General features: G+C 37.9%; 1 protein-coding gene across 2 annotated transcripts in view; it reads right to left on the bottom strand.

Moving 5' to 3' along the window:
• Positions 1-24,961, bottom strand: part of LOC149063906 (adhesion molecule nephrin-like) — a 414,420-nt gene that overhangs the window by 50,048 nt on the left and 339,411 nt on the right. For both annotated transcript variants that reach the window (XM_089255183.1, XM_089255184.1), the window contains exons 7-9: positions 23,315-23,608; positions 15,634-15,927; positions 1,923-2,222 (exon numbers count right to left, since the gene is read on the bottom strand). In XM_089255183.1, coding sequence (XP_089111309.1) covers positions 1,923-2,222; positions 15,634-15,927; positions 23,315-23,608 — 888 coding nt within the window. The remainder of the gene's footprint in view (positions 1-1,922; positions 2,223-15,633; positions 15,928-23,314; positions 23,609-24,961) is intronic.

Genomic DNA, 24,961 nt, shown 5'->3' with positions numbered 1-24,961 from the left:
TGTTCCTATTTTGAATCAATTGTTGCTAATTAATTGTTCCTATTTTGAATCAATTGTTGCTAACTAATTGTTCCTATTTTGAATCAATTGTTGCTAACTAATTGTTCCTATTTTGAATCAATTGTTGCTAATTAATTGTTCCTATTTTGAATCAATTGTTGCTAATTAATTGTTCCTATTTTGAATCAATTGTTGCTAACTAATTGTTCCTATTTTGAATCAATTGTTGCTAACTAATTGTTCCTATTTTGAATCAATTGTTGCTAATTAATTGTTCCTATTTTGAATCAATTGTTGCTAATTAATTGTTCCTATTTTGAATCAATTGTTGCTAACTAATTGTTCCTATTTTGAATCAATTGTTGCTAACTAATTGTTCCTATTTTGAATCAATTGTTGCTAATTAATTGTTCCTATTTTGAATCAATTGTTGCTAATTAATTGTTCCTATTTTGAATCAATTGTCGGAAGTGTTTTCGTCAATGGTTGGAAATCAAACGTGCTTCTTTTAAATTAATTTGTCATTATTGAAAAAAAATATTTTGCTGAGTCCTTCTTTTGAATCAATTTAGGAAGTGCCTTATTCTAAATCAATTGCTAGGAAGTGCCTTATTTTAAATAAATTTTCGAGAAGTCCTTTTTTTAATCAATTGTGGAGAGACAATTCTGACTTTTACAATTAATTGTTACGAATAAAGTATGTCTTTTGAATCAATTGTTGCGAGGTTCCTGTTACGAGACTTTTTTTTGAAAAAAAAAACTGTTGAAGAATTCCTTTTTTAGATCAGTTTTTGGGTACTGATTTTTTTTATCAATTGTTGCACACCAACTGAGAATTTTTTAGAATCAATTGTTGCCAGAAAAATTTTCCGAAACAAAACCTTAAAATAAACACTTTGAAAAACAATGATTTTTTAAATAGTTTTTATCCTGAATTTTGTTCAGCTTGAAAAATATCGTTTAGTAGGAAAATGATTCCAAAGTAAAAGACTGTGTTAACGTTGCCACTTCTTAAAGTTATTTATTTTTGCCAATATATTCTCACGAATCTTGAAAGTTCAACGTATGATCACGCATGAGCATAGGTAGCTACGAGATGATGGATAATAACGGTGGTAAAATCTGTAACGATACTTAATTGTTCCATTACCGTAAAGACCAAATCGTTCAGGGAAAGTATACGACGGAAAGTACGAGCAAGAGAACGAGAGTAACAAATACTCATTAAATTTTGATCGAAAGGGAAGAGCAACTGAGCAACTTTTGTTGTTGCTGTTAAAATAGATGAAGCGCGAAATTAGTTTCAGCGGGAAACATCAATAATGTGGGAAAAACAATAGATTTTAAACGAAGCCTGACACCAATAAACAAAAGACGACAACCTCTTCTCTATCCTTTAAAACTGATTGAAAAACCTTTTCCTCTGAAACGATGTTACTAAAAGCGCGAGAACACGCATGCTGGGAAATTGGTTGATGGTGAAGACAAGGCTGAAATCAAACCTCAAAAGAGCAATTCACCCCCAGAATGGGGGGGGGGTAAGGAAAGGGTGCTGGGGGAAGTAGCAGTTGTAGCCGTTTGTGGAACATCATCCAGTAATCCATCTTCGATGAGCGCGCGATAATTAATCTTAAAATAATTACGTGAAAGTTTCTCAGTCGGCGATAGCTCGAGTTGATAGCTTAGGATTACGCTTAATTCCGGTATCTCTGGAAGCAAGAGCGTTATATGGTGTTGTGGGGTTGGTGGTGGTGGTCGTCATTACGAAGTGCATGCATCAAGGCAAGAGCAAATGCGATTAACAGAAATCCCATGTTATATCATTGGTCAGGCACAAAGGAGAAGAATAACCTATATGAAACTGATAAAATTCAAGAAAGTGGTTCGAACGATGGAAAATGGTGTACCAATATGTGACTTGCCTGTTCTGTGCTCAGCTGAGATTAAGGTACTCGTTGTTAGGGCGACTGAGGTACTTCTCCCCTTGTTGTTCCATGCGAATACGACTAGAATGAAGGAAGTACTCGACGAAAGTCTCTCGACGACAAAAGATGGCGATTCAGTCGATGTCAAATTCGCGATCAGGTTTTCCGTCGCCATGTGGTAAATTTCAAGTTGGAATATTTGTGACAGGCCGCCGTCGTCTCCTGGCTCACAGGATATCATGATGGAATTCGACGTCCGGTTCGTCACTGAGCAGTTTTGAACCGCTTCAGGTGGTCCTAAAGAAGAAGAGAAAAACTTTAAATCTGACAAAGTAGGTAAAATTAGAATTTAAGTTTTGAAACAAAACCTAAAAATATAATATATAAATAGCATGAAATATAAAACACCATAACGCTGGTGCAGGACGCAGACAAAGAAAGATCTTCGACTGAAGATCTTGAATCGCACGCACCATGGGGTTGGTGCTCAAGTCCCCCAGTGGTTTTCAACCTATGGAAGCCCACGGCCCGGTTGAGTATATTTTTTTCGAGTGGAAGGCCCGGTCATAAACACGACTATGGGAAATAAATGGGTAAGAATTAAAAGATAAATCACTCACTGCTCAGTTTAACTAATGCCAGGGTCCGTACCGGGCCGCGGCCCGGCGGTTGAGAAACACTGCTCTAGCCTCCAGATAGGTGACTTCCTACCGCCGTAATGTGATTTGAATTCACTGTTTCCAGATGTTTCTTTGCATACGTCAAAGCCATCGTTTATGGTGTTTCAGGTACAACCATTTCCAACGCCATTTATGTTTTTTTACTGCTGCGATGCCTTTTCGGTGCATAAAAAGTGCTGTCATTTAAATTTTTCGAAATTTTATTGCTGTAACAGTAACCGTGAGAGCTAGGTTTTGCTTTTCCATTCATTTTGACCACATACTTTTAAACACCCATATCTTGAACTTCATTTCTATCTGCTGATTTTTTGCCGTCGCTAGGGCTCCATATACCCACAAATTTAATTTACGACCACCCTGTATAAATATTTTTCAAAACCTTAAAATCGCCCATTACAATCACTGTCGAGCTTCATAACCAAATTTCGAAGAATACGCGTGCAGGATCGAAACCGCGTGGATTAAATTAATATGAGAAATCATTTTACACGAGTGTGCGGCTGCGATCATATTATCGATCGGTCCACATAATCAATAACCAAGAGTCAGCTCCAGCAGTTCTCCATCCTATTTCATCCGTGGTAAATACGCCGTAAAAACCCATCAGAAAGGCGAGTCACAATTATTATTATTTCTCACGGAAAAGGAGGGAGGGGGGTTAAAGGAAATGATCATATGGGAGAAAATATATATTTGTGTGATCTTGAAGTCAATCGTTTGAGAAAAGAATGAAAATGAAATAAAAGGGGGGAGGGGAATCACTTCTCTCTCCGATTTCTTTTCTTTTATGTTATTTTATTTTGCAGCTTCAGCATCAGGAGGTGAAGTGAAAGATTATATTCCGTCTGCTTTATGAGACCAAACTGTTCGGAAATAGCTTTGCGAGTATTTCCTCAAAAAAAAGAAGTTCCTAAAAACGTAAAAAGCTCTAACAAATTATTGGGAGTGCTTCCGACGCCCGCCAGTATATTTCTCTCTCTCACTCTCTCTCTATCACTAAACCTTCCTACACACCAAGGCTTCTTATCCCATACCGACTATCTTTTCCCATCCTTTTTCCCACTTTTTCAAAAGTGAAAAAAAAAAAAAAAGTAGAGCAATGTACTGGCTTCAGAACTTGATGGCGGTATCCACTTTCAAAAATCGATGTAATATCCATTCTCTGTGGAAGCTGCAGCAGTTCCCTTTCTATATAAGGAATGGAGGTTGGACAGGGAGAGAGAGGTAAAAAGGTTTAAGGGAACGGTCGTTTTCAGGATTTGACAAGCGCATCTATCTTTCAAGAAAACGTGGGTTTTAAGAGCGTCCGAAATGTTTCGAAACATGGCAAGATCCATCAAAACGACTCGTCTTTTGTTCGACGAATAAGAGTAGAAAAGAAGAAGAAGAAGAAGATGGAAAAACGAAAGCGTCCCATAAAGAAAGGTGAAGGACGTGGGAATCAGAAGAGAGATTCTTGCATACCGATGCTTGCAAAGGAGTTTTTCTTTCTGGTGCAGCAACAGCTGAATAGCTTTTATTCCATCGTACCCATGGTTCAAGTTGATGCACTGTGGGTCATTCACAAGAGAAAGTTATGGGATAGAATTTAAGTTTATGATCTGTTTGTGCCAGGGTCAGTAGTGCTTTAAAATTATCTTAATCAAAAAGAAATGAGATGCGAAATTCTAAAAGGAGCCTACAATGCAAAGTGAAAAAGGTTCACAACATGAAGTTGAAAAAGATTCACACCATGAAAAAGATTCACACCATGAAAAAGATCCACAACATGAAAAAGATTCACAACACGAAGTCTCAGATTAAGCCTTACAATATGAACTACGAAGTCCTAGAACATACATATCAATCCATGGCCCAAAAGCCAAATGTGGTCCTCGGAGTCATATGATGTGGATCGCGACCGCAAACCTAATTTTTTAGAAATGAATTAAGGGACACATTTATATACAGACAATTTGAGTGACCCGTGGTGCAGTTTCACATCACTCAAGTCATTGCCCACGGCACAATCCCAAATCACCAGTGACCCTCAGAATATTTACAGATCACCTTAGTTAACCGCGACACAGTTACAGAGTACTTAATTGACCGTGGTATGACCACATCACTCAAGCTACTCGCAGCCTAATTCCAGATCACTGAAGAAGACTGGCGACACATTTTCAGATTACTTAAATTACCTGCGACGTATTTCCAGATCAAAAAATATATATATTTATTTATATTATCGTATTTTCCAGATCAACTGTACGCGATACAGTTACAAAGCATTCGAGCGGCTTTCGGTGAAGTTGCACATCACTTATGTTAGCCATGGTGCAGTTAAAAATCACCTTAGCAGACCACGGCACGTATCAAGATAATTTAAGTGATCTATGCACTTTTGCAGATCCCGTAAGTGAGTTGTGGTGCTGATCGAGATCATTCAATTAGCCCAATATACGTTTTCAAACCAATGAAGTGGCCAGCTACACGTTTCCAGACCAATGAAGTGGCCCGCTACACGTTTCCAGACCAATGAAGTGGCACGCACTGTCCTAAAGGTTGAGTATCCTTATCCTAGACAATAGCCCTTCACAATATGAATACGAGGTCCTAAAAGACGCCTCAGAATAACTTACTGAGTTCACGTGAGAGGCCCAATAATACCTTTCTATTGCAGAAGAAGCCTCACAATAACATACTAAATTGCAGAAGAAGCCTCACAATAACATACTAAATTGCAGAAGAAGCCTCACAATAACATACTAAATTGCAGAAGAAGCCTCACAATAACATACTAAATTGCAGAAGAAGCCTCACAATAACATACTAAATTGCAGAAGAAGCCTCACAATAACATACTAAATTGCAGAAGAAGCCTCACAATACTAAGATGCAGAAGAAGCCTCACAATACTAAGATGCAGAAGAAGCCTCACAATACTAAGATGCAGAAGAAGCCTCACAATACTAAGATGCAGAAGAAGCCTCACAATACTAAGATGCAGAAGAAGCCTCACAATACTAAGATGCAGAAGAAGCCTCACAATACTAAGATGCAGAAGAAGCCTCACAATACTAAGATGCAGAAGAAGCCTCACAATACTAAGATGCAGAAGAAGCCTCACAATACTAAGATGCAGAAGAAGCCTCACAATACTAAGATGCAGAAGAAGCCTCACAATAAAGAAGTCTCACAATACTAAGATGCAGAAGAAGCCTCACAATAAAGAAGTCTCACAATACTAAGATGCAGAAGAAGCCTCACAATAAAGAAGTCTCACAATACTAAGATGCAGAAGAAGCCTCACAATAAAGAAGTCTCACAATACTAAGATGCAGAAGAATAAGATGCAGAAGAAGCCTCACAATACTAAGATGCAGAAGAAGCCTCACAATACTAAGATGCAGAAGAAGCCTCACAATACTAAGATGCAGAAGAAGCCTCACAATAAAGAAGTCTCACAATACTAAGATGCAGAAGAAGCCTCACAATACTAAGATGCAGAAGAAGCCTCACAATACTAAGATGCAGAAGAAGCCTCACAATACTAAGATGCAGAAGAAGCCTCACAATAAAGAAGTCTCACAATACTAAGATGCAGAAGAAGCCTCACAATACTAAGATGCAGAAGAAGCCTCACAATAAAGAAGTCTCACAATACTAAGATGCAGAAGAAGCCTCACAATACTAAGATGCAGAAGAAGCCTCACAATAAAGAAGTCTCGCAATACTAAGATGCAGAAGAAGCCTCACAATAAAGAAGTCTCACAATACTAAGATGCAGAAGAAGCCTCACAATAAAGAAGTCTCACAATACTAAGATGCAGAAGAAGCCTCACAATAAAGAAGTCTCACAATACTAAGATGCAGAAGAAGCCTCACAATAAAGAAGTCTCACAATACTAAGATGCAGAAGAATAAGATGCAGAAGAAACCTCACAATACTAAGATGCAGAAGAAACCTCACAATACTAAGATGCAGAAGAATAAGATGCAGAAGAAACCTCACAATACTAAGATGCAGAAGAAGCCTCACAATACTAAGATGCAGAAGAAGCCTCACAATACTAAGATGCAGAAGAAGCCTCACAATAAAGAAGTCTCACAATACTAAGATGCAGAAGAAGCCTCACAATAAAGAAGTCTCACAATACTAAGATGCAGAAGAAGCCTCACAATAAAGAAGTCTCACAATACTAAGATGCAGAAGAAGCCTCACAATAAAGAAGTCTCACAATACTAAGATGCAGAAGAAGCCTCACAATAAAGAAGTCTCACAATACTAAGATGCAGAAGAAGCCTCACAATACTAAGATGCAGAAGAATAAGATGCAGAAGAAGCCTCACAATACTAAGATGCAGAAGAATAAGATGCAGAAGAAGCCTCACAATAAAGAAGTCTCACAATACTAAGATGCAGAAGAAGCCTCACAATACTAAGATGCAGAAGAAGCCTCACAATAAAGAAGTCTCGCAATACTAAGATGCAGAAGAAGCCTCACAATAAAGAAGTCTCACAATACTAAGATGCAGAAGAAGCCTCACAATAAAGAAGTCTCACAATACTAAGATGCAGAAGAAGCCTCACAATAAAGAAGTCTCACAATACTAAGATGCAGAAGAAGCCTCACAATAAAGAAGTCTCACAATACTAAGATGCAGAAGAAGCCTCACAATAAAGAAGTCTCACAATACTAAGATGCAGAAGAAGCCTCACAATACTAAGATGCAGAAGAATAAGATGCAGAAGAAGCCTCACAATACTAAGATGCAGAAGAATAAGATGCAGAAGAAGCCTCACAATAAAGAAGTCTCACAATACTAAGATGCAGAAGAAGCCTCACAATACTAAGATGCAGAAGAAGCCTCACAATAAAGAAGTCTCGCAATACTAAGATGCAGAAGAAGCCTCACAATAAAGAAGTCTCACAATACTAAAATGCAGAAGAAGCCTCACAATACTAAGATGCAGAAGAAGCCTCACAATACTAAGATGCAGAAGAAGCCTCACAATACTAAGATGCAGAAGAAGCCTCACAATACTAAGATGCAGAAGAAGCCTCACAATAAAGAAGTCTCACAATACTAAGATGCAGAAGAAGCCTCACAATAAAGAAGTCTCACAATACTAAGATGCAGAAGAAGCCTCACAATAAAGAAGTCTCACAATACTAAGATGCAGAAGAATAAGATGCAGAAGAAGCCTCACAATACTAAGATGCAGAAGAAGCCTCACAATACTAAGATGCAGAAGAATAAGATGCAGAAGAAGCCTCACAATACTAAGATGCAGAAGAAGCCTCACAATACTAAGATGCAGAAGAAGCCTCACAATAAAGAAGTCTCACAATACTAAGATGCAGAAGAAGCCTCACAATACTAAGATGCAGAAGAAGCCTCACAATACTAAGATGCAGAAGAAGCCTCACAATACTAAGATGCAGAAGAAGCCTCACAATACTAAGATGCAGAAGAAGCCTCACAATACTAAGATGCAGAAGAAGCCTCACAATACTAAGATGCAGAAGAAGCCTCACAATACTAAGATGCAGAAGAAGCCTCACAATAAAGAAGTCTCACAATACTAAGATGCAGAAGAAGCCTCACAATACTAAGATGCAGAAGAAGCCTCACAATACTAAGATGCAGAAGAAGCCTCACAATACTAAGATGCAGAAGAAGCCTCACAATAAAGAAGTCTCACAATACTAAGATGCAGAAGAAGCCTCACAATAAAGAAGTCTCACAATACTAAGATGCAGAAGAAGCCTCACAATACTAAGATGCAGAAGAAGCCTCACAATAAAGAAGTCTCGCAATACTAAGATGCAGAAGAAGCCTCACAATAAAGAAGTCTCACAATACTAAGATGCAGAAGAAGCCTCACAATAAAGAAGTCTCACAATACTAAGATGCAGAAGAATAAGATGCAGAAGAAACCTCACAATACTAAGATGCAGAAGAATAAGATGCAGAAGAAACCTCACAATACTAAGATGCAGAAGAAGCCTCACAATACTAAGATGCAGAAGAAGCCTCACAATACTAAGATGCAGAAGAAGCCTCACAATACTAAGATGCAGAAGAAGCCTCACAATAAAGAAGTCTCACAATACTAAGATGCAGAAGAAGCCTCACAATAAAGAAGTCTCACAATACTAAGATGCAGAAGAAGCCTCACAATAAAGAAGTCTCACAATACTAAGATGCAGAAGAAGCCTCACAATAAAGAAGTCTCACAATACTAAGATGCAGAAGAAGCCTCACAATAAAGAAGTCTCACAATACTAAGATGCAGAAGAAGCCTCACAATAAAGAAGTCTCACAATACTAAGATGCAGAAGAAGCCTCACAATACTAAGATGCAGAAGAATAAGATGCAGAAGAAGCCTCACAATACTAAGATGCAGAAGAAGCCTCACAATAAAGAAGTCTCACAATACTAAGATGCAGAAGAAGCCTCACAATACTAAGATGCAGAAGAAGCCTCACAATAAAGAAGTCTCGCAATACTAAGATGCAGAAGAAGCCTCACAATAAAGAAGTCTCACAATACTAAGATGCAGAAGAAGCCTCACAATAAAGAAGTCTCACAATACTAAGATGCAGAAGAAGCCTCACAATAAAGAAGTCTCGCAATACTAAGATGCAGAAGAAGCCTCACAATAAAGAAGTCTCACAATACTAAGATGCAGAAGAAGCCTCACAATAAAGAAGTCTCACAATACTAAGATGCAGAAGAAGCCTCACAATAAAGAAGTCTCACAATACTAAGATGCAGAAGAAGCCTCACAATAAAGAAGTCTCACAATACTAAGATGCAGAAGAATAAGATGCAGAAGAAACCTCACAATACTAAGATGCAGAAGAATAAGATGCAGAAGAAACCTCACAATACTAAGATGCAGAAGAATAAGATGCAGAAGAAACCTCACAATACTAAGATGCAGAAGAATAAGATGCAGAAGAAACCGCACAATACTAAGATGCAGAAGAAGCCTCACAATGCTAAGATGCAGAAGAAGCCTCACAATACTAAGATGCAGAAGAAGCCTCGCAATACTAAGATGCAGAAGAAGCCTCACAATAAAGAAGTCTCACAATACTAAGATGCAGAAGAAGCCTCACAATAAAGAAGTCTCACAATACTAAGATGCAGAAGAAGCCTCACAATACTAAGATGCAGAAGAAGCCTCACAATAAAGAAGTCTCACAATACTAAGATGCAGAAGAAGCCTCACAATAAAGAAGTCTCACAATACTAAGATGCAGAAGAAGCCTCACAATAAAGAAGTCTCACAATACTAAGATGCAGAAGAATAAGATGCAGAAGAAACCTCACAATACTAAGATGCAGAAGAATAAGATGCAGAAGAAACCTCACAATACTAAGATGCAGAAGAAGCCTCACAATACTAAGATGCAGAAGAAGCCTCACAATACTAAGATGCAGAAGAAGCCTCACAATACTAAGATGCAGAAGAAGCCTCACAATAAAGAAGTCTCACAATACTAAGATGCAGAAGAAGCCTCACAATAAAGAAGTCTCACAATACTAAGATGCAGAAGAAGCCTCACAATAAAGAAGTCTCACAATACTAAGATGCAGAAGAAGCCTCACAATAAAGAAGTCTCACAATACTAAGATGCAGAAGAAGCCTCACAATAAAGAAGTCTCACAATACTAAGATGCAGAAGAAGCCTCACAATAAAGAAGTCTCACAATACTAAGATGCAGAAGAAGCCTCACAATACTAAGATGCAGAAGAATAAGATGCAGAAGAAGCCTCACAATACTAAGATGCAGAAGAAGCCTCACAATAAAGAAGTCTCACAATACTAAGATGCAGAAGAAGCCTCACAATACTAAGATGCAGAAGAAGCCTCACAATAAAGAAGTCTCGCAATACTAAGATGCAGAAGAAGCCTCACAATAAAGAAGTCTCACAATACTAAGATGCAGAAGAAGCCTCACAATAAAGAAGTCTCACAATACTAAGATGCAGAAGAAGCCTCACAATAAAGAAGTCTCGCAATACTAAGATGCAGAAGAAGCCTCACAATAAAGAAGTCTCACAATACTAAGATGCAGAAGAAGCCTCACAATAAAGAAGTCTCACAATACTAAGATGCAGAAGAAGCCTCACAATAAAGAAGTCTCACAATACTAAGATGCAGAAGAAGCCTCACAATAAAGAAGTCTCACAATACTAAGATGCAGAAGAATAAGATGCAGAAGAAACCTCACAATACTAAGATGCAGAAGAATAAGATGCAGAAGAAACCTCACAATACTAAGATGCAGAAGAATAAGATGCAGAAGAAACCTCACAATACTAAGATGCAGAAGAATAAGATGCAGAAGAAACCGCACAATACTAAGATGCAGAAGAAGCCTCACAATGCTAAGATGCAGAAGAAGCCTCACAATACTAAGATGCAGAAGAAGCCTCGCAATACTAAGATGCAGAAGAAGCCTCACAATAAAGAAGTCTCACAATACTAAGATGCAGAAGAAGCCTCACAATAAAGAAGTCTCACAATACTAAGATGCAGAAGAAGCCTCACAATAAAGAAGTCTCACAATACTAAGATGCAGAAGAAGCCTCACAATAAAGAAGTCTCACAATACTAAGATGCAGAAGAAGCCTCACAATAAAGAAGTCTCACAATACTAAGATGCAGAAGAAGCCTCACAATAAAGAAGTCTCACAATACTAAGATGCAGAAGAATAAGATGCAGAAGAAACCTCACAATACTAAGATGCAGAAGAATAAGATGCAGAAGAAACCTCACAATACTAAGATGCAGAAGAAGCCTCACAATACTAAGATGCAGAAGAAGCCTCACAATACTAAGATGCAGAAGAAGCCTCACAATACTAAGATGCAGAAGAAGCCTCACAATAAAGAAGTCTCACAATACTAAGATGCAGAAGAAGCCTCACAATAAAGAAGTCTCACAATACTAAGATGCAGAAGAAGCCTCACAATAAAGAAGTCTCACAATACTAAGATGCAGAAGAAGCCTCACAATAAAGAAGTCTCACAATACTAAGATGCAGAAGAAGCCTCACAATAAAGAAGTCTCACAATACTAAGATGCAGAAGAAGCCTCACAATAAAGAAGTCTCACAATACTAAGATGCAGAAGAATAAGATGCAGAAGAAACCTCACAATACTAAGATGCAGAAGAATAAGATGCAGAAGAAACCTCACAATACTAAGATGCAGAAGAAGCCTCACAATACTAAGATGCAGAAGAAGCCTCACAATACTAAGATGCAGAAGAAGCCTCACAATACTAAGATGCAGAAGAAGCCTCACAATAAAGAAGTCTCACAATACTAAGATGCAGAAGAAGCCTCACAATAAAGAAGTCTCACAATACTAAGATGCAGAAGAAGCCTCACAATAAAGAAGTCTCACAATACTAAGATGCAGAAGAAGCCTCACAATAAAGAAGTCTCACAATACTAAGATGCAGAAGAAGCCTCACAATAAAGAAGTCTCACAATACTAAGATGCAGAAGAAGCCTCACAATAAAGAAGTCTCACAATACTAAGATGCAGAAGAAGCCTCACAATACTAAGATGCAGAAGAATAAGATGCAGAAGAAGCCTCACAATACTAAGATGCAGAAGAAGCCTCACAATAAAGAAGTCTCACAATACTAAGATGCAGAAGAAGCCTCACAATACTAAGATGCAGAAGAAGCCTCACAATAAAGAAGTCTCGCAATACTAAGATGCAGAAGAAGCCTCACAATAAAGAAGTCTCACAATACTAAGATGCAGAAGAAGCCTCACAATAAAGAAGTCTCACAATACTAAGATGCAGAAGAAGCCTCACAATAAAGAAGTCTCGCAATACTAAGATGCAGAAGAAGCCTCACAATAAAGAAGTCTCACAATACTAAGATGCAGAAGAAGCCTCACAATAAAGAAGTCTCACAATACTAAGATGCAGAAGAAGCCTCACAATAAAGAAGTCTCACAATACTAAGATGCAGAAGAAGCCTCACAATAAAGAAGTCTCACAATACTAAGATGCAGAAGAATAAGATGCAGAAGAAACCTCACAATACTAAGATGCAGAAGAATAAGATGCAGAAGAAACCTCACAATACTAAGATGCAGAAGAATAAGATGCAGAAGAAACCTCACAATACTAAGATGCAGAAGAATAAGATGCAGAAGAAACCGCACAATACTAAGATGCAGAAGAAGCCTCACAATGCTAAGATGCAGAAGAAGCCTCACAATACTAAGATGCAGAAGAAGCCTCGCAATACTAAGATGCAGAAGAAGCCTCACAATAAAGAAGTCTCACAATACTAAGATGCAGAAGAAGCCTCACAATAAAGAAGTCTCACAATACTAAGATGCAGAAGAAGCCTCACAATAAAGAAGTCTCACAATACTAAGATGCAGAAGAAGCCTCACAATAAAGAAGTCTCACAATACTAAGATGCAGAAGAAGCCTCACAATAAAGAAGTCTCACAATACTAAGATGCAGAAGAAGCCTCACAATAAAGAAGTCTCACAATACTAAGATGCAGAAGAATAAGATGCAGAAGAAACCTCACAATACTAAGATGCAGAAGAATAAGATGCAGAAGAAACCTCACAATACTAAGATGCAGAAGAAGCCTCACAATACTAAGATGCAGAAGAAGCCTCACAATACTAAGATGCAGAAGAAGCCTCACAATACTAAGATGCAGAAGAAGCCTCACAATAAAGAAGTCTCACAATACTAAGATGCAGAAGAAGCCTCACAATAAAGAAGTCTCACAATACTAAGATGCAGAAGAAGCCTCACAATAAAGAAGTCTCACAATACTAAGATGCAGAAGAAGCCTCACAATAAAGAAGTCTCACAATACTAAGATGCAGAAGAAGCCTCACAATAAAGAAGTCTCACAATACTAAGATGCAGAAGAAGCCTCACAATAAAGAAGTCTCACAATACTAAGATGCAGAAGAAGCCTCACAATACTAAGATGCAGAAGAATAAGATGCAGAAGAAGCCTCACAATACTAAGATGCAGAAGAAGCCTCACAATAAAGAAGTCTCACAATACTAAGATGCAGAAGAAGCCTCACAATACTAAGATGCAGAAGAAGCCTCACAATAAAGAAGTCTCGCAATACTAAGATGCAGAAGAAGCCTCACAATAAAGAAGTCTCACAATACTAAGATGCAGAAGAAGCCTCACAATAAAGAAGTCTCACAATACTAAGATGCAGAAGAAGCCTCACAATAAAGAAGTCTCGCAATACTAAGATGCAGAAGAAGCCTCACAATAAAGAAGTCTCACAATACTAAGATGCAGAAGAAGCCTCACAATAAAGAAGTCTCACAATACTAAGATGCAGAAGAAGCCTCACAATAAAGAAGTCTCACAATACTAAGATGCAGAAGAAGCCTCACAATAAAGAAGTCTCACAATACTAAGATGCAGAAGAATAAGATGCAGAAGAAACCTCACAATACTAAGATGCAGAAGAATAAGATGCAGAAGAAACCTCACAATACTAAGATGCAGAAGAATAAGATGCAGAAGAAACCTCACAATACTAAGATGCAGAAGAATAAGATGCAGAAGAAACCTCACAATACTAAGATGCAGAAGAATAAGATGCAGAAGAAACCTCACAATACTAAGATGCAGAAGAAGCCTCACAATGCTAAGATGCAGAAGAAGCCTCACAATACTAAGATGCAGAAGAAGCCTCGCAATACTAAGATGCAGAAGAAGCCTCACAATAAAGAAGTCTCACAATACTAAGATGCAGAAGAAGCCTCACAATAAAGAAGTCTCACAATACTAAGATGCAGAAGAAGCCTCACAATAAAGAAGTCTCACAATACTAAGATGCAGAAGAAGCCTCACAATAAAGAAGTCTCACAATACTAAGATGCAGAAGAATAAGATGCAGAAGAAACCTCACAATACTAAGATGCAGAAGAATAAGATGCAGAAGAAACCTCACAATACTAAGATGCAGAAGAATAAGATGCAGAAGAAACCTCACAATACTAAGATGCAGAAGAATAAGATGCAGAAGAAACCTCACAATACTAAGATGCAGAAGAATAAGATGCAGAAGAAACCTCACAATACTAAGATGCAGAAGAAGCCTCACAATACTAAGATGCAGAAGAAGCCTCACAATACTAAGATGCAGAAGAAGCCTCACAATAAAGAAGTCTCACAATACTAAGATGCAGAAGAAGCCTGACAATAAAGAAGTCTCACAATACTAAGATGCAGAAGAAGCCTCACAATAAAGAAGTCTCACAATACTAAGATGCAGAAGAAGCCTCACAATACTAAGATGCAGAAGAATAAGATGCAGAAGAAGCCTCACAATACTAAGATGCAGAAGAAGTCTCACAATATAGATACGAAATCCGAGTAGAAGCCTTACTATAAGAGAACAGGAGTTCTAAATGAAGTCTCGCTGTATGAAATAAAACGAAAAAAAAAAAAAACTCGCGATATGGAGTTCTGGAGAAAATGACGCAGCATATGAGGGGGGGTACACAATACAATTTTACAGAAAAGACTCACAATACGAACGTATTATTATCTGTTCAATAACGTATGAAGATATATTTACAAAAATAAAAAATTAAAACAAATATATATATAAATCACGGGTATTAGCTATGAAGAATTTTGAAAATGTCCGTCTCTCTCCTTTTTCCGACGCAGCTGGCATCAATGGCTCTATTAAAAAGGAAAAATACAAGCCAGATGGATGTATTGCATATAAAAAAGCTATTGGTGTTTGAACTCACGATCGAAAAGTCGTTACAATTTTTAATGAAGAGGGAAACAACGTTCATAAATCGTTACCACAAAACATTCAGAAATGTCTGCAAAATGTGCGACAGATGATATGAATGTCTTCATCGAAAAAAGTAATACTTTATTTATTTTTTTCTAATACTCTCCCAAACGCCATAAAATAAGACTACTAATGGCAACGTCGGCCGAATATAAAAATTGCGAGAAAATACGCACGCACCTGTTGGTACTATAGCGAATACGCAGGACTCTTTCATCTGCCCTATAGCGTTACGGGCATTGCAGAAAAGCACTCCGTAATCCAGTTTCGTTCTCGGTATGTATCGAGCGACGCTGTGCGTTCCACCGTCACTCGTATACGACAAGATATCGATACTCTCGCCCAGGCTGTTGTTGAACGACCATCGAAAGTTGACTTCTTGAGGGTCGGCATCCACTTGGCAACTTATGTTGGTTTCCTCATGACGCGCTACTCCATACACGTTCCTCTGCCGGTTGGAACACACTGGGGCATCTGAAAGAAAAATTAGGCAATGAACAAAACTCGGTTATAACGACACCTCAACACTCCTTATAACGGCTATAATTTGCTGTCTGAGCTAATTATTACCCGATGGATGATAATGGTAATTAACCTTGTTTTATAACGCTCGATAAAAACTCAATGACCTCGGATATAACGGAACATTTTTTCCTCCGTTATTGTGGTTTCTCCTTGAGAAATTTCTGGGGAATCAGGTCTCATCATAAGCGACGTGTTTGTCTGTTGCTTTATTAATCATTACTGACGTGACAAAAAAAAATGCATATTTCAAGCTCCAATTTCGTTCATTGAAGTAACCCGTATACGCGACATTCTCGTATTTCCTCCAGCAATTCCTGCCCATCTCTTACATTTTTATAAAAATGTCCCAGTTTTTCCATCAAAGCTCTCTTTAATTCATAAGCTTAAGAGAATCGGAGATGTAGTTAATTTGCATAACTGATACGCTGTGATCAATATTGCTATAAATCAATTTGCCGCTGTGGTGGTCGAGTGGTTATAGTGCCGGACTCGTGATGCGAGGATCTGGGTTCGAACCCCACAGTGGTGGTCGGCTGAAGTTGGTTTTCTGTGGTTCCCAACTTCAAGGCGCAAATGCGAGCCGATCTCCCCGTAAAAAAGTCTCGCCACAGAGAGCAACAGTCCTACAACGGTAAATCATTCAACCATAACACTTCACTCATAGTTAGAAAAACTGGGGGCAGATGACAGCACTACACATAACAAGCATTACACAGAAACAAACTTTACGTCAGGTTGCACTACACGTACACGCACATTCCCGCATGTACCGGTTCGTTGGGGGGTTCCGCGGGGGGGGGGTGCATATGTGGTGTAGCAGTAGTAGGTAGGGCCTCTAAAAAAAAATGGCTCGGGGATCCATGATGTTCTTAAGTCAGCCACCTCGTTGGGCAATTTGCCTGTTGTGGCGTTGTATTTGTATTTGTATAAATATGTAAAAAACAATATTCCTATAATTTTCTTCATATTTTATTATATTTCTACCGCCGCGCGCGTAAAATATATTTTAAATAATCATAGGCTCTTGCTTTAGCATTATTTCTCTCACAACGGGTTATTTATAAGCAATATTTGGCGTTTTCACCACGATTGGCGTGATATTTCCCGTATTTATGACTTCAATTCCCTGTATTTTCCTTGATGAAATATTTTCCCCTGAAATGAAAAACAGACGATTGTAAGAATAAGTTTAATCCCTCATTTGTATTCGTAAAAACAAGAAATTCGTTATATCGAGTTTCAGAAATCGTTAAATTAATGTTCGTTATGTAGGGGTCCGAGTGTTCTTTCATATACAGTATTTGAATGAATCTCATCACATTTCTCGTCCGTGATGACACTTCGGTTACAGCGACAGAATTTCGTGGAATCTTCGACGTCAATGTGGCCAAGTTTTATGGTTTTGTGTGTTCCTCAACCATTTTACAACTGCGGGCTAATGAAAAAAGTAGTTGAATAGTTACGAGGACCGGTGAAAATGTGAAAAAGAACTTGCGGGCAAACAAAAAATAAATAAATATGAGGAATAGTTCCAGGAACGGGAAAAAAAACCAGGAGAAATATTTTGAGGGCTATCAAAAAGTAATTAAATGGAAGAAATAATTTGAAGGTGCAGTGAAATATAAATCATAAGGAGAAATATAATTTCAAGACAGAAATAAATAAATGGGGCAAATAATTTGTGGGCCACCAAAAAATAAATAAACGGGAAAAATATTTTCAGGACCAGCATGAATGAATGAACGCCAGGGTCTCTGCCACTGGACTTATCCCGTTGCCGAGATCTCTTCCAGCCCAGCTTTGTGGCAGAGTCTGGAACAAAGTGAGTGTGTACACCTAACAGTCTGAGTGTGTAGCTAGTGTTGTGTATGATATTTCAGTGCTTCCATCTACACTTCAAATTGCGAGTGAAGTGCAATGATTGAATATTTGTAACGTTGTAGGCCTGTTGCTCTCTGTGGCGATACTTTTTAACCGGGAGATCAGCTCGCATTCGCGCCTTGAAGTTAGGAACCACAGAATACCAACTTCAGCCGACCCCCACTGTAGGGTTCGAACCCGGATTCTCGCATCGCGAGTCCGTCTTTCAGGACCAGCAGGAAACAAATGAATAGGAGAGATATAAAATGCAGATTGATAGAAAATAAATGAATATGAGAAATAATTTGTGAACCGGGAGATAAAAGAGTAATTAACAGAAATAACAAGGGCAGAAATAAATAAATAGAAGAAATAATTTGAGTGCAGAAAAAAAAGGGAATAATAATTCGAGAACCGTCAGAATATTCAGGGTGCATAGCAAAGGTGTCACATGGCATGGTTATGGCGAACCGTCGATCCTAGATGCATACGTCCAATTAGAAAAAAGTTTCAAAAGAACATGTACTACTCGGACACGTCATTCATGTTGCAAAGTGCTGTATAGTTATGAAAAAAATATATAGATATACTTTTTAAATGGACACCCTGTCCTCAAAAACCCAATTACAAAGTTGTTGCTCTGTTCCTTCAGATGCCAACTAAAAAAAATCCCACGTTTCTAAAGCCGAGATTACACTATAAAAGTTTGATAAAAGATCTTTTATAAAACTTGAAAAATTCAACCAATAAGCGCATTGGCTACATTCGAGCGAATGCAACTGGTGAGTTCAATGGTGGGATTTTTCACATTTTATCAAATAACTTTTATAGTGTAATCTCGGCCTAAGAGCAATATTCACAGAGGCATTCGAATTCAAAAAAAAGAAGGAAAATTGGAGAGGAAAAAAGAGCTTTAAAAACCGTTTTACCCGCCTTTAACGCTGTTTTTTTCCCCAACTTTCCTCCATTTTCCGTATTCGAATATCTCAGTGAATATTGTTCTTAGAAACGTGGAATTTTTTTGTTAGTTGGAATTAGAATAGGCAGGTCAAAAACTTCCTTACTGGATTTTAGGGATTGCGGAAACTTTATATATTTTTTTATATTTTAATTACTATACAACCCTTTGAAACATGAATGCCATATCTGAGTGCTACACGTTGTTTGGAAATTTTTTTCTAATTGGAAGTATGTCTCTAGCATCAACGGTTAGCCAGTGAAATGACATAAACCCTGTTTGCTATACAACCTGTAAGTAAATGGGTAAAATAATTTACGGACTAGCGGGAAATAAAACGAGGAAATGGTTTGAGAACTTGCAAAATATTTAAAATCAAGAGAAATAATTTGAGGGCCAGCATAGAAAGTAAATTGGAAGAAAAAAAGAAATATGGAGACAAAATCGACACCGCAGTACAGAGATAAGAAATCTAATAAATTTTAGAATTATTTTGTTGTTACATGAATTGGTCGAAATTTCTTTTGGACTGGTAGGAAATTTTTTACGGACTTACACCGGTCCGCAGATCAGCGGTTAATGGGCGAGACAGTATATATCCGACATTTCAACCCTTTCACTACCAATTTTCGAACTTGTATGGTTCATATATATGGGCAGTGAATGGGTTAAGAAGGATTGAGTGATTTCTGTTAGTTACATCGTTTAAAGGGTCAAAGAAAACTGATTTTTAAACACCAACTGAAGAAGAAGAAAAAAATCTAATCAGGCACAAAACAAATTCAATTCGAGTATCTGCGACGATTCTAAATGACAGATAACGCTAGATATCGGATATCAGAGAGTCTTCAGAAACCTTTTCCTTCCCCTGAATGACTATAAAAGCAAATATTAGCAAAAGCACGAGGAAAAAGAATCAGAGGATGATTTTTAATGGGAGAGATCTTGAGAGAAGTCCATCTTTCATAAGTATTTGAAGAGCACTCTCGGGAATCGGTGTTCTAATGATATGACATCGTTTTTTTTTTCTTCCTCTTCCACATCTCCCGTTCTTGTTAAACATATACGCATGTAAGGAAAAAAACATGGACGATGTATATCTCGTCGCCATTACTCAGATTCATTGATGACATTTTTCCGATGACGAGGAAGAAAGTCTGGTTTTTTTTTCATAAAAAAGGAGAACATATCGACTAAACTAAGGCAAGGAAAACTGATGTAGACTGGTTAATTCACCAGCAATAAAATAAATTGCCATCGCCAAAAAAGAGAAGGGAATTAGCGCTAAAGCCCAGGACCAAGGAAAGTGAGTGTGATGGCATGAATGGGAAGCGCCACAAAGCACTGGTATTAGTCCTCCCTCCCCGTACGTAGGAAGGAATGGTGGACGTCGACGTCCCTCTCCTAAAGAAAACGACGCAAGATATGCTCCCGCGGAGAATTCTTTAACTTTCGTATTGTGTCCTCGTTTTCCAGAGCAGTTGTTGTTGTCCCCTTGGGTGTCATCAAGTGTGGACGCCGAGGGATATATGCATCATGGATTCGAGTTAAGGTATCCACCGGGCCCCAATCCACCCACACGCGCATTTATATATACGTGGGAAACCCCTTTCGTTCCTAACCCTATGCTAAGCTCTGTATAGGATGTGTTGGCTATTTTTTCTCTTCTCTCTTTCTTTTGTAGGGGTTTTAGCTTCGCGGACTGATAATTCCATCCGAGATTCCCACACCGATCTAAACTGAGTTTTTACGTGTGGTATAGTTGGAAGAAAGGATCGAGGTTTGGGCTGGATGTGCGTGTGAAGGATTTCCAACGACTCTCCTCCTATCCCTTGAGTCATGTAACAATTCTCGGAACGAGTCTTGAAATAGCTTTTGGGGAGGGATTTTTCACACATTTGCAGGAATGGAAATATATTGTGGATGCTTCCTAATCTTCTAACGGTTGTTCAGACGAAAAGATAAAAATCTCTCTCGTTTTATATATATTTTTTTATTTAGTAGTGTATATCTCCGAGGTTCTCTCTCGGCAAAAGCGCAAGTTTCCTTGAATATTTTAAAACTTTCATCCCGCATAATCACTCGAAAGGCGTGCTTTTCGGTTGGAGGCATCTGGATACTTGTTGGAAAATGCTCAATTAGTATGCAACGTTTATGTGTGCGTGCCTTATAACTTATGTCAATTAGATTATAGTAATTAGTTTAATAGGTTGTGTGTGCGGAGAGGAGAAGCGATTCCCCCGCACGCATAATTTACCGGCATTGCGCGTTGAATGTGTCGTGATGGATTGCAGAATATTAATGAAGTATCATTGCTGGATATGCAGTTAATTTTTAAGTTTGTGCACTTAAGAAGCCAGTATATTTTTATTTATTGAAATCTTTCGCAATTTCCTGATAATTCCCTTTGATGAGCCCGATTCGGCAGGCACCATATTGTGACGATAATGTTCCGTTCGTCTACTGCTTTTCGGAAGAGAAGGCTGGCAAATTCAATATTATTTCTTTTGTGTTATTTTTTTTAGTCGTGTATTATCAGACTACTAGTAGGAGGAGTTTAAGAGGAGTTGCAACAACTGCGAACATGGCAAGATATGGATTCGGGCCACAGCTCTCACTATAGTGATTATTTTTATATTGATCCACAACAAGGAACAAATCATATCACGACCACGATTTGTGTCTTGTGTGAGTCAATATAAATATAATCACTATGAAAAATATGGGGGGGGGGGGCCTTGCTCGCGCGCTCCCGTGTCACCAAGTTTAGCCGCAGTAGAAAAAAAAACACTAATTGCCGAACTTTGGCAACATTTCTCAGCTAGTTTGCGAAATGGCCGGCCACAGTTTACATACGTTTAAACCCCTTTCGTTCCAATCGAAGGAAGGATTGTATCATTGGCATTATGCGGGCCCTAACGTTTATATGATGTCAAAGGTACGAAAGTTTTGATTCAAAGTGAGTATAACCATTTGTCTTTCATATTAGAAGTGAAAGTAGCAGATGTCTGAGTTTTCGTATTCAGAGCAGTTTTAGATTTATCCTCCCCAATCTTCCAAGTCATTTTTAATTTCAGGTTCTTTTACAATTATTTGCAACCGTGAAACCACCTAATATTAGTTTCTGTTTGCAGATGAATATGAATAGTCTGCTATCGCAAGTTTACAAGATCTAGAACTTACTTCGAGATCTCTGTAAGTATTTCATTAAACTAGGTGCACTTTTTTCCAAATGCTGCTCAGCGTATCCCACAGGCGACACTGAGGCACTGAGGAGGTTATATGATATATCTAAGGCCGGCATTAGACTGTAAAAGTTTGATGAAATATACTTCGCAAAACTTGCAAAAAAATTTCTAAAACCTGCACGTTAAATTCGCTCCGATACGCTCATTACTTGTATTTCATGTTTTATAAAAGAACTTTCCAAAACTGTTATAGTCAAATGCAGGCATCAAATTACCTAGGCTCAATGGCCCCAGCATTTATTCTACTACGTGCACAAGAAGTATTTACAGTAGATGACGAACATAAATATAGAAATTTATAATGAAAAACGGGAATTTCATTCAATATGACATTCGGGGTGTTTCAGAAAAGACTCCTTAGCTTCGAAATGGCATGACTTCGAAATGCGGACATATAGAAAGCTGAAACATGCAGCTCGTTTAATGTATAGGACTGTAATTTGAAATATTTGTCATTTGCGAAATCAATTTCCACTTTTGGCTAATACATCTAGATGACACCTCAGTACGCCAAACAGTGGGTGATATTGCCCTTCATAAACGCGGGTCAAATCACATTGTGATGATTTTGAAAAGGTCTATTGGCTTAGCAAAGGCATAACTGAAGTGAAGAGCGCAGTTTGAAACCACCTGATTGCAATGTTTCTACTTCAACATTTCATGTAGGAGAGTATGCGTCCATTCCAGTAGATATCTATCTATCTACTGGAATGGACGCATACGCTCCTACATGAAATGTTGAAGTTGACACAGTGTTTAAGGACACTCGTAAGCAATGACTTTCAAATAAGATCACAGAAAGAAGTCATGAAATATAACTTCTGCTTCTGCACCATCACCTGTTAGTATCAACTGTAATTAATTTTGCAAACTGATTTATTTAAAACTTCAAGCATGCCCATCAAAATAAATCCATTCAATCTTCCCTTGTTCCTGTCGTGCCATTTAGGGAGCCTTTCTGGAAAGCCCGATAGTTAAGTGCAAAATTGTCAGTTGTTCGCGAGTGCCTAGCCTAGGCGGGGACATTAGCCATTTTCAAAGACATGAGAGACTCACCAACTCTGTTAATGTCATTGAGCTAGATGAAATAATCTCTTGATTAGAGACGAGTTTACTTGGGCTTTGAGCGAAATAGAGTAGTCATTATCCTCTGTGTGACATCTCATCTATTAGGAAATTATGCACATCATTTCAAAAAGAAGCTGAATTATTCAGTAATCCATCCCGTAAATTAGCAATGATTTGATATCTTCATATTATTATTACTCACACTGGACTCTCAAGTCGATCTCTTCACTGTGTCCTTCGCCCTCGAGGTTGATGGCGACGCACTGATATGCTCCGCGGTGGCTTCTCTTGACGTTTTGCAGAAGAAGGGTGTGGTTCTTGAGTTGTAGAACACCTTTCGATGGTTCGTGAAGGAGAGGCCTGGAGCGGAATCGCCAGTGCACTTCCGTGACTGATGGGTTAGCTTGAATCTTGCACTCGAGTAACACATCACTCCCTTCTCGGACGTACTCTTTCTGCGTTTTCGTAGACACGACTAAACTAACGATTGGGGGATCTGTGGAAGAGAGTATATGTAACATTATTATTCACACAGTGACGGCTTGCTGAATTTTCTAAGTAATCTGCTAATTCCTAACCCTTAGTGTTGGAGGAATCTTCTTCCAATCATAAAAGAGAAAAAAAAATGCAACCATATTTTTATGGGCATATATTTTAATCCACCTCGCTGGGCATTTTGTCTATTGTGGTCATTGAATTTGTATTTATGTTTATTTTTTAATAGGTGATAGCAGGTGTCCCAGCAGAACTTTTTTTCCCTTATTTCAAGCAATGTTTATGCGCATTTCTGTTTTGTACAAAAGTATCGGTAGAAGAAAGAGAATAGAATTTTAATTGAGGTCACTCATTGTTCAAGGCAACATAATTCATTATTCTTTCAAACAAATATTTAGGAGTAGTTTTTGGCAAATGTCTTTCATTCGGACATTACTGTTCCGAAGTTATCAACAAAGCCAATCAAGAAAGAAGGGCCCCTTGCAAAATATGCTGATGTGAAACACAGTTCTGTTCATAAACAAAACACAAACCCGGACTATCCTCGTGTGTGTCGCTTCAGTTTGAATGTATTCTAGAAATCTTACAATTACATTTTTATTAGGCCCGTAATTCCGTTTATTTATTTCATTATTTAGAAGATATCCTTCCTGGCTCAAATCATTGTCTAAATAATATCTTTGACGATTATTTTATTGTTTAGAGATAATCTTCACTGACAAGTGTAATTGAGAGGTTTTAAAATTCCACAAAATGTTTAATATAACAGACATTGACACTTCTACACTGGGACAACAACCAAAGGTTAAAATAGTAAATAATGTACAATCCTTTTTCAGAGACCCTGCATGTACAAATGTGGTGGTTGCTTTTTTCTCACACTGAATATTTTTTTTACCTCAGAAAGTTAAACCCTGATGTGAAGGATTGTGTAAGTTTTGAGGTATTGAGTTAGAAATATGCTCAATATACGAACTTTGAGGAGTTTCATCAGAGCACTTAGAGTTGAACTTTCTTTTTTAAGATGGTTTCCAGGGAAGAAAGTGCCTCCGGGAAAAGTGCCATTCATTATATGAAATTTAGCAAAATTAGCAATAAAATGCTGGTAAATTATGTGCGAGCCGAATGTATTTCGCATCATTTTGTCTGACAGAAATTGAACGAAGTGAGTCATTTCTTTACAAAATTAAGTAAATGAATAATTGGGAATGTAAAAAAAATATTGCTGAGAGAGAGAGAGAGAATTACGTTTTTTTATGTATTTTTGAGTATCAAAAATGCAAAATATATCTTGAAAATTCCAAAAAGAATGGAATGCTCTTCTTTGAAAAGAAAAAGAAAAAAAGTGGTATAT

This window comes from Pholcus phalangioides, unplaced genomic scaffold, assembly GCF_987345545.1.
Source record: "Pholcus phalangioides strain wild (caught in Gottingen) unplaced genomic scaffold, Ppha-v1.0 ptg000042l_1, whole genome shotgun sequence".
Lineage (NCBI taxonomy): Eukaryota > Metazoa > Arthropoda > Arachnida > Araneae > Pholcidae > Pholcus > Pholcus phalangioides.
The sequence above is the reverse complement of the archived record's forward strand: the minus strand, read 5'-3'. Positions and strand labels throughout refer to the sequence as shown.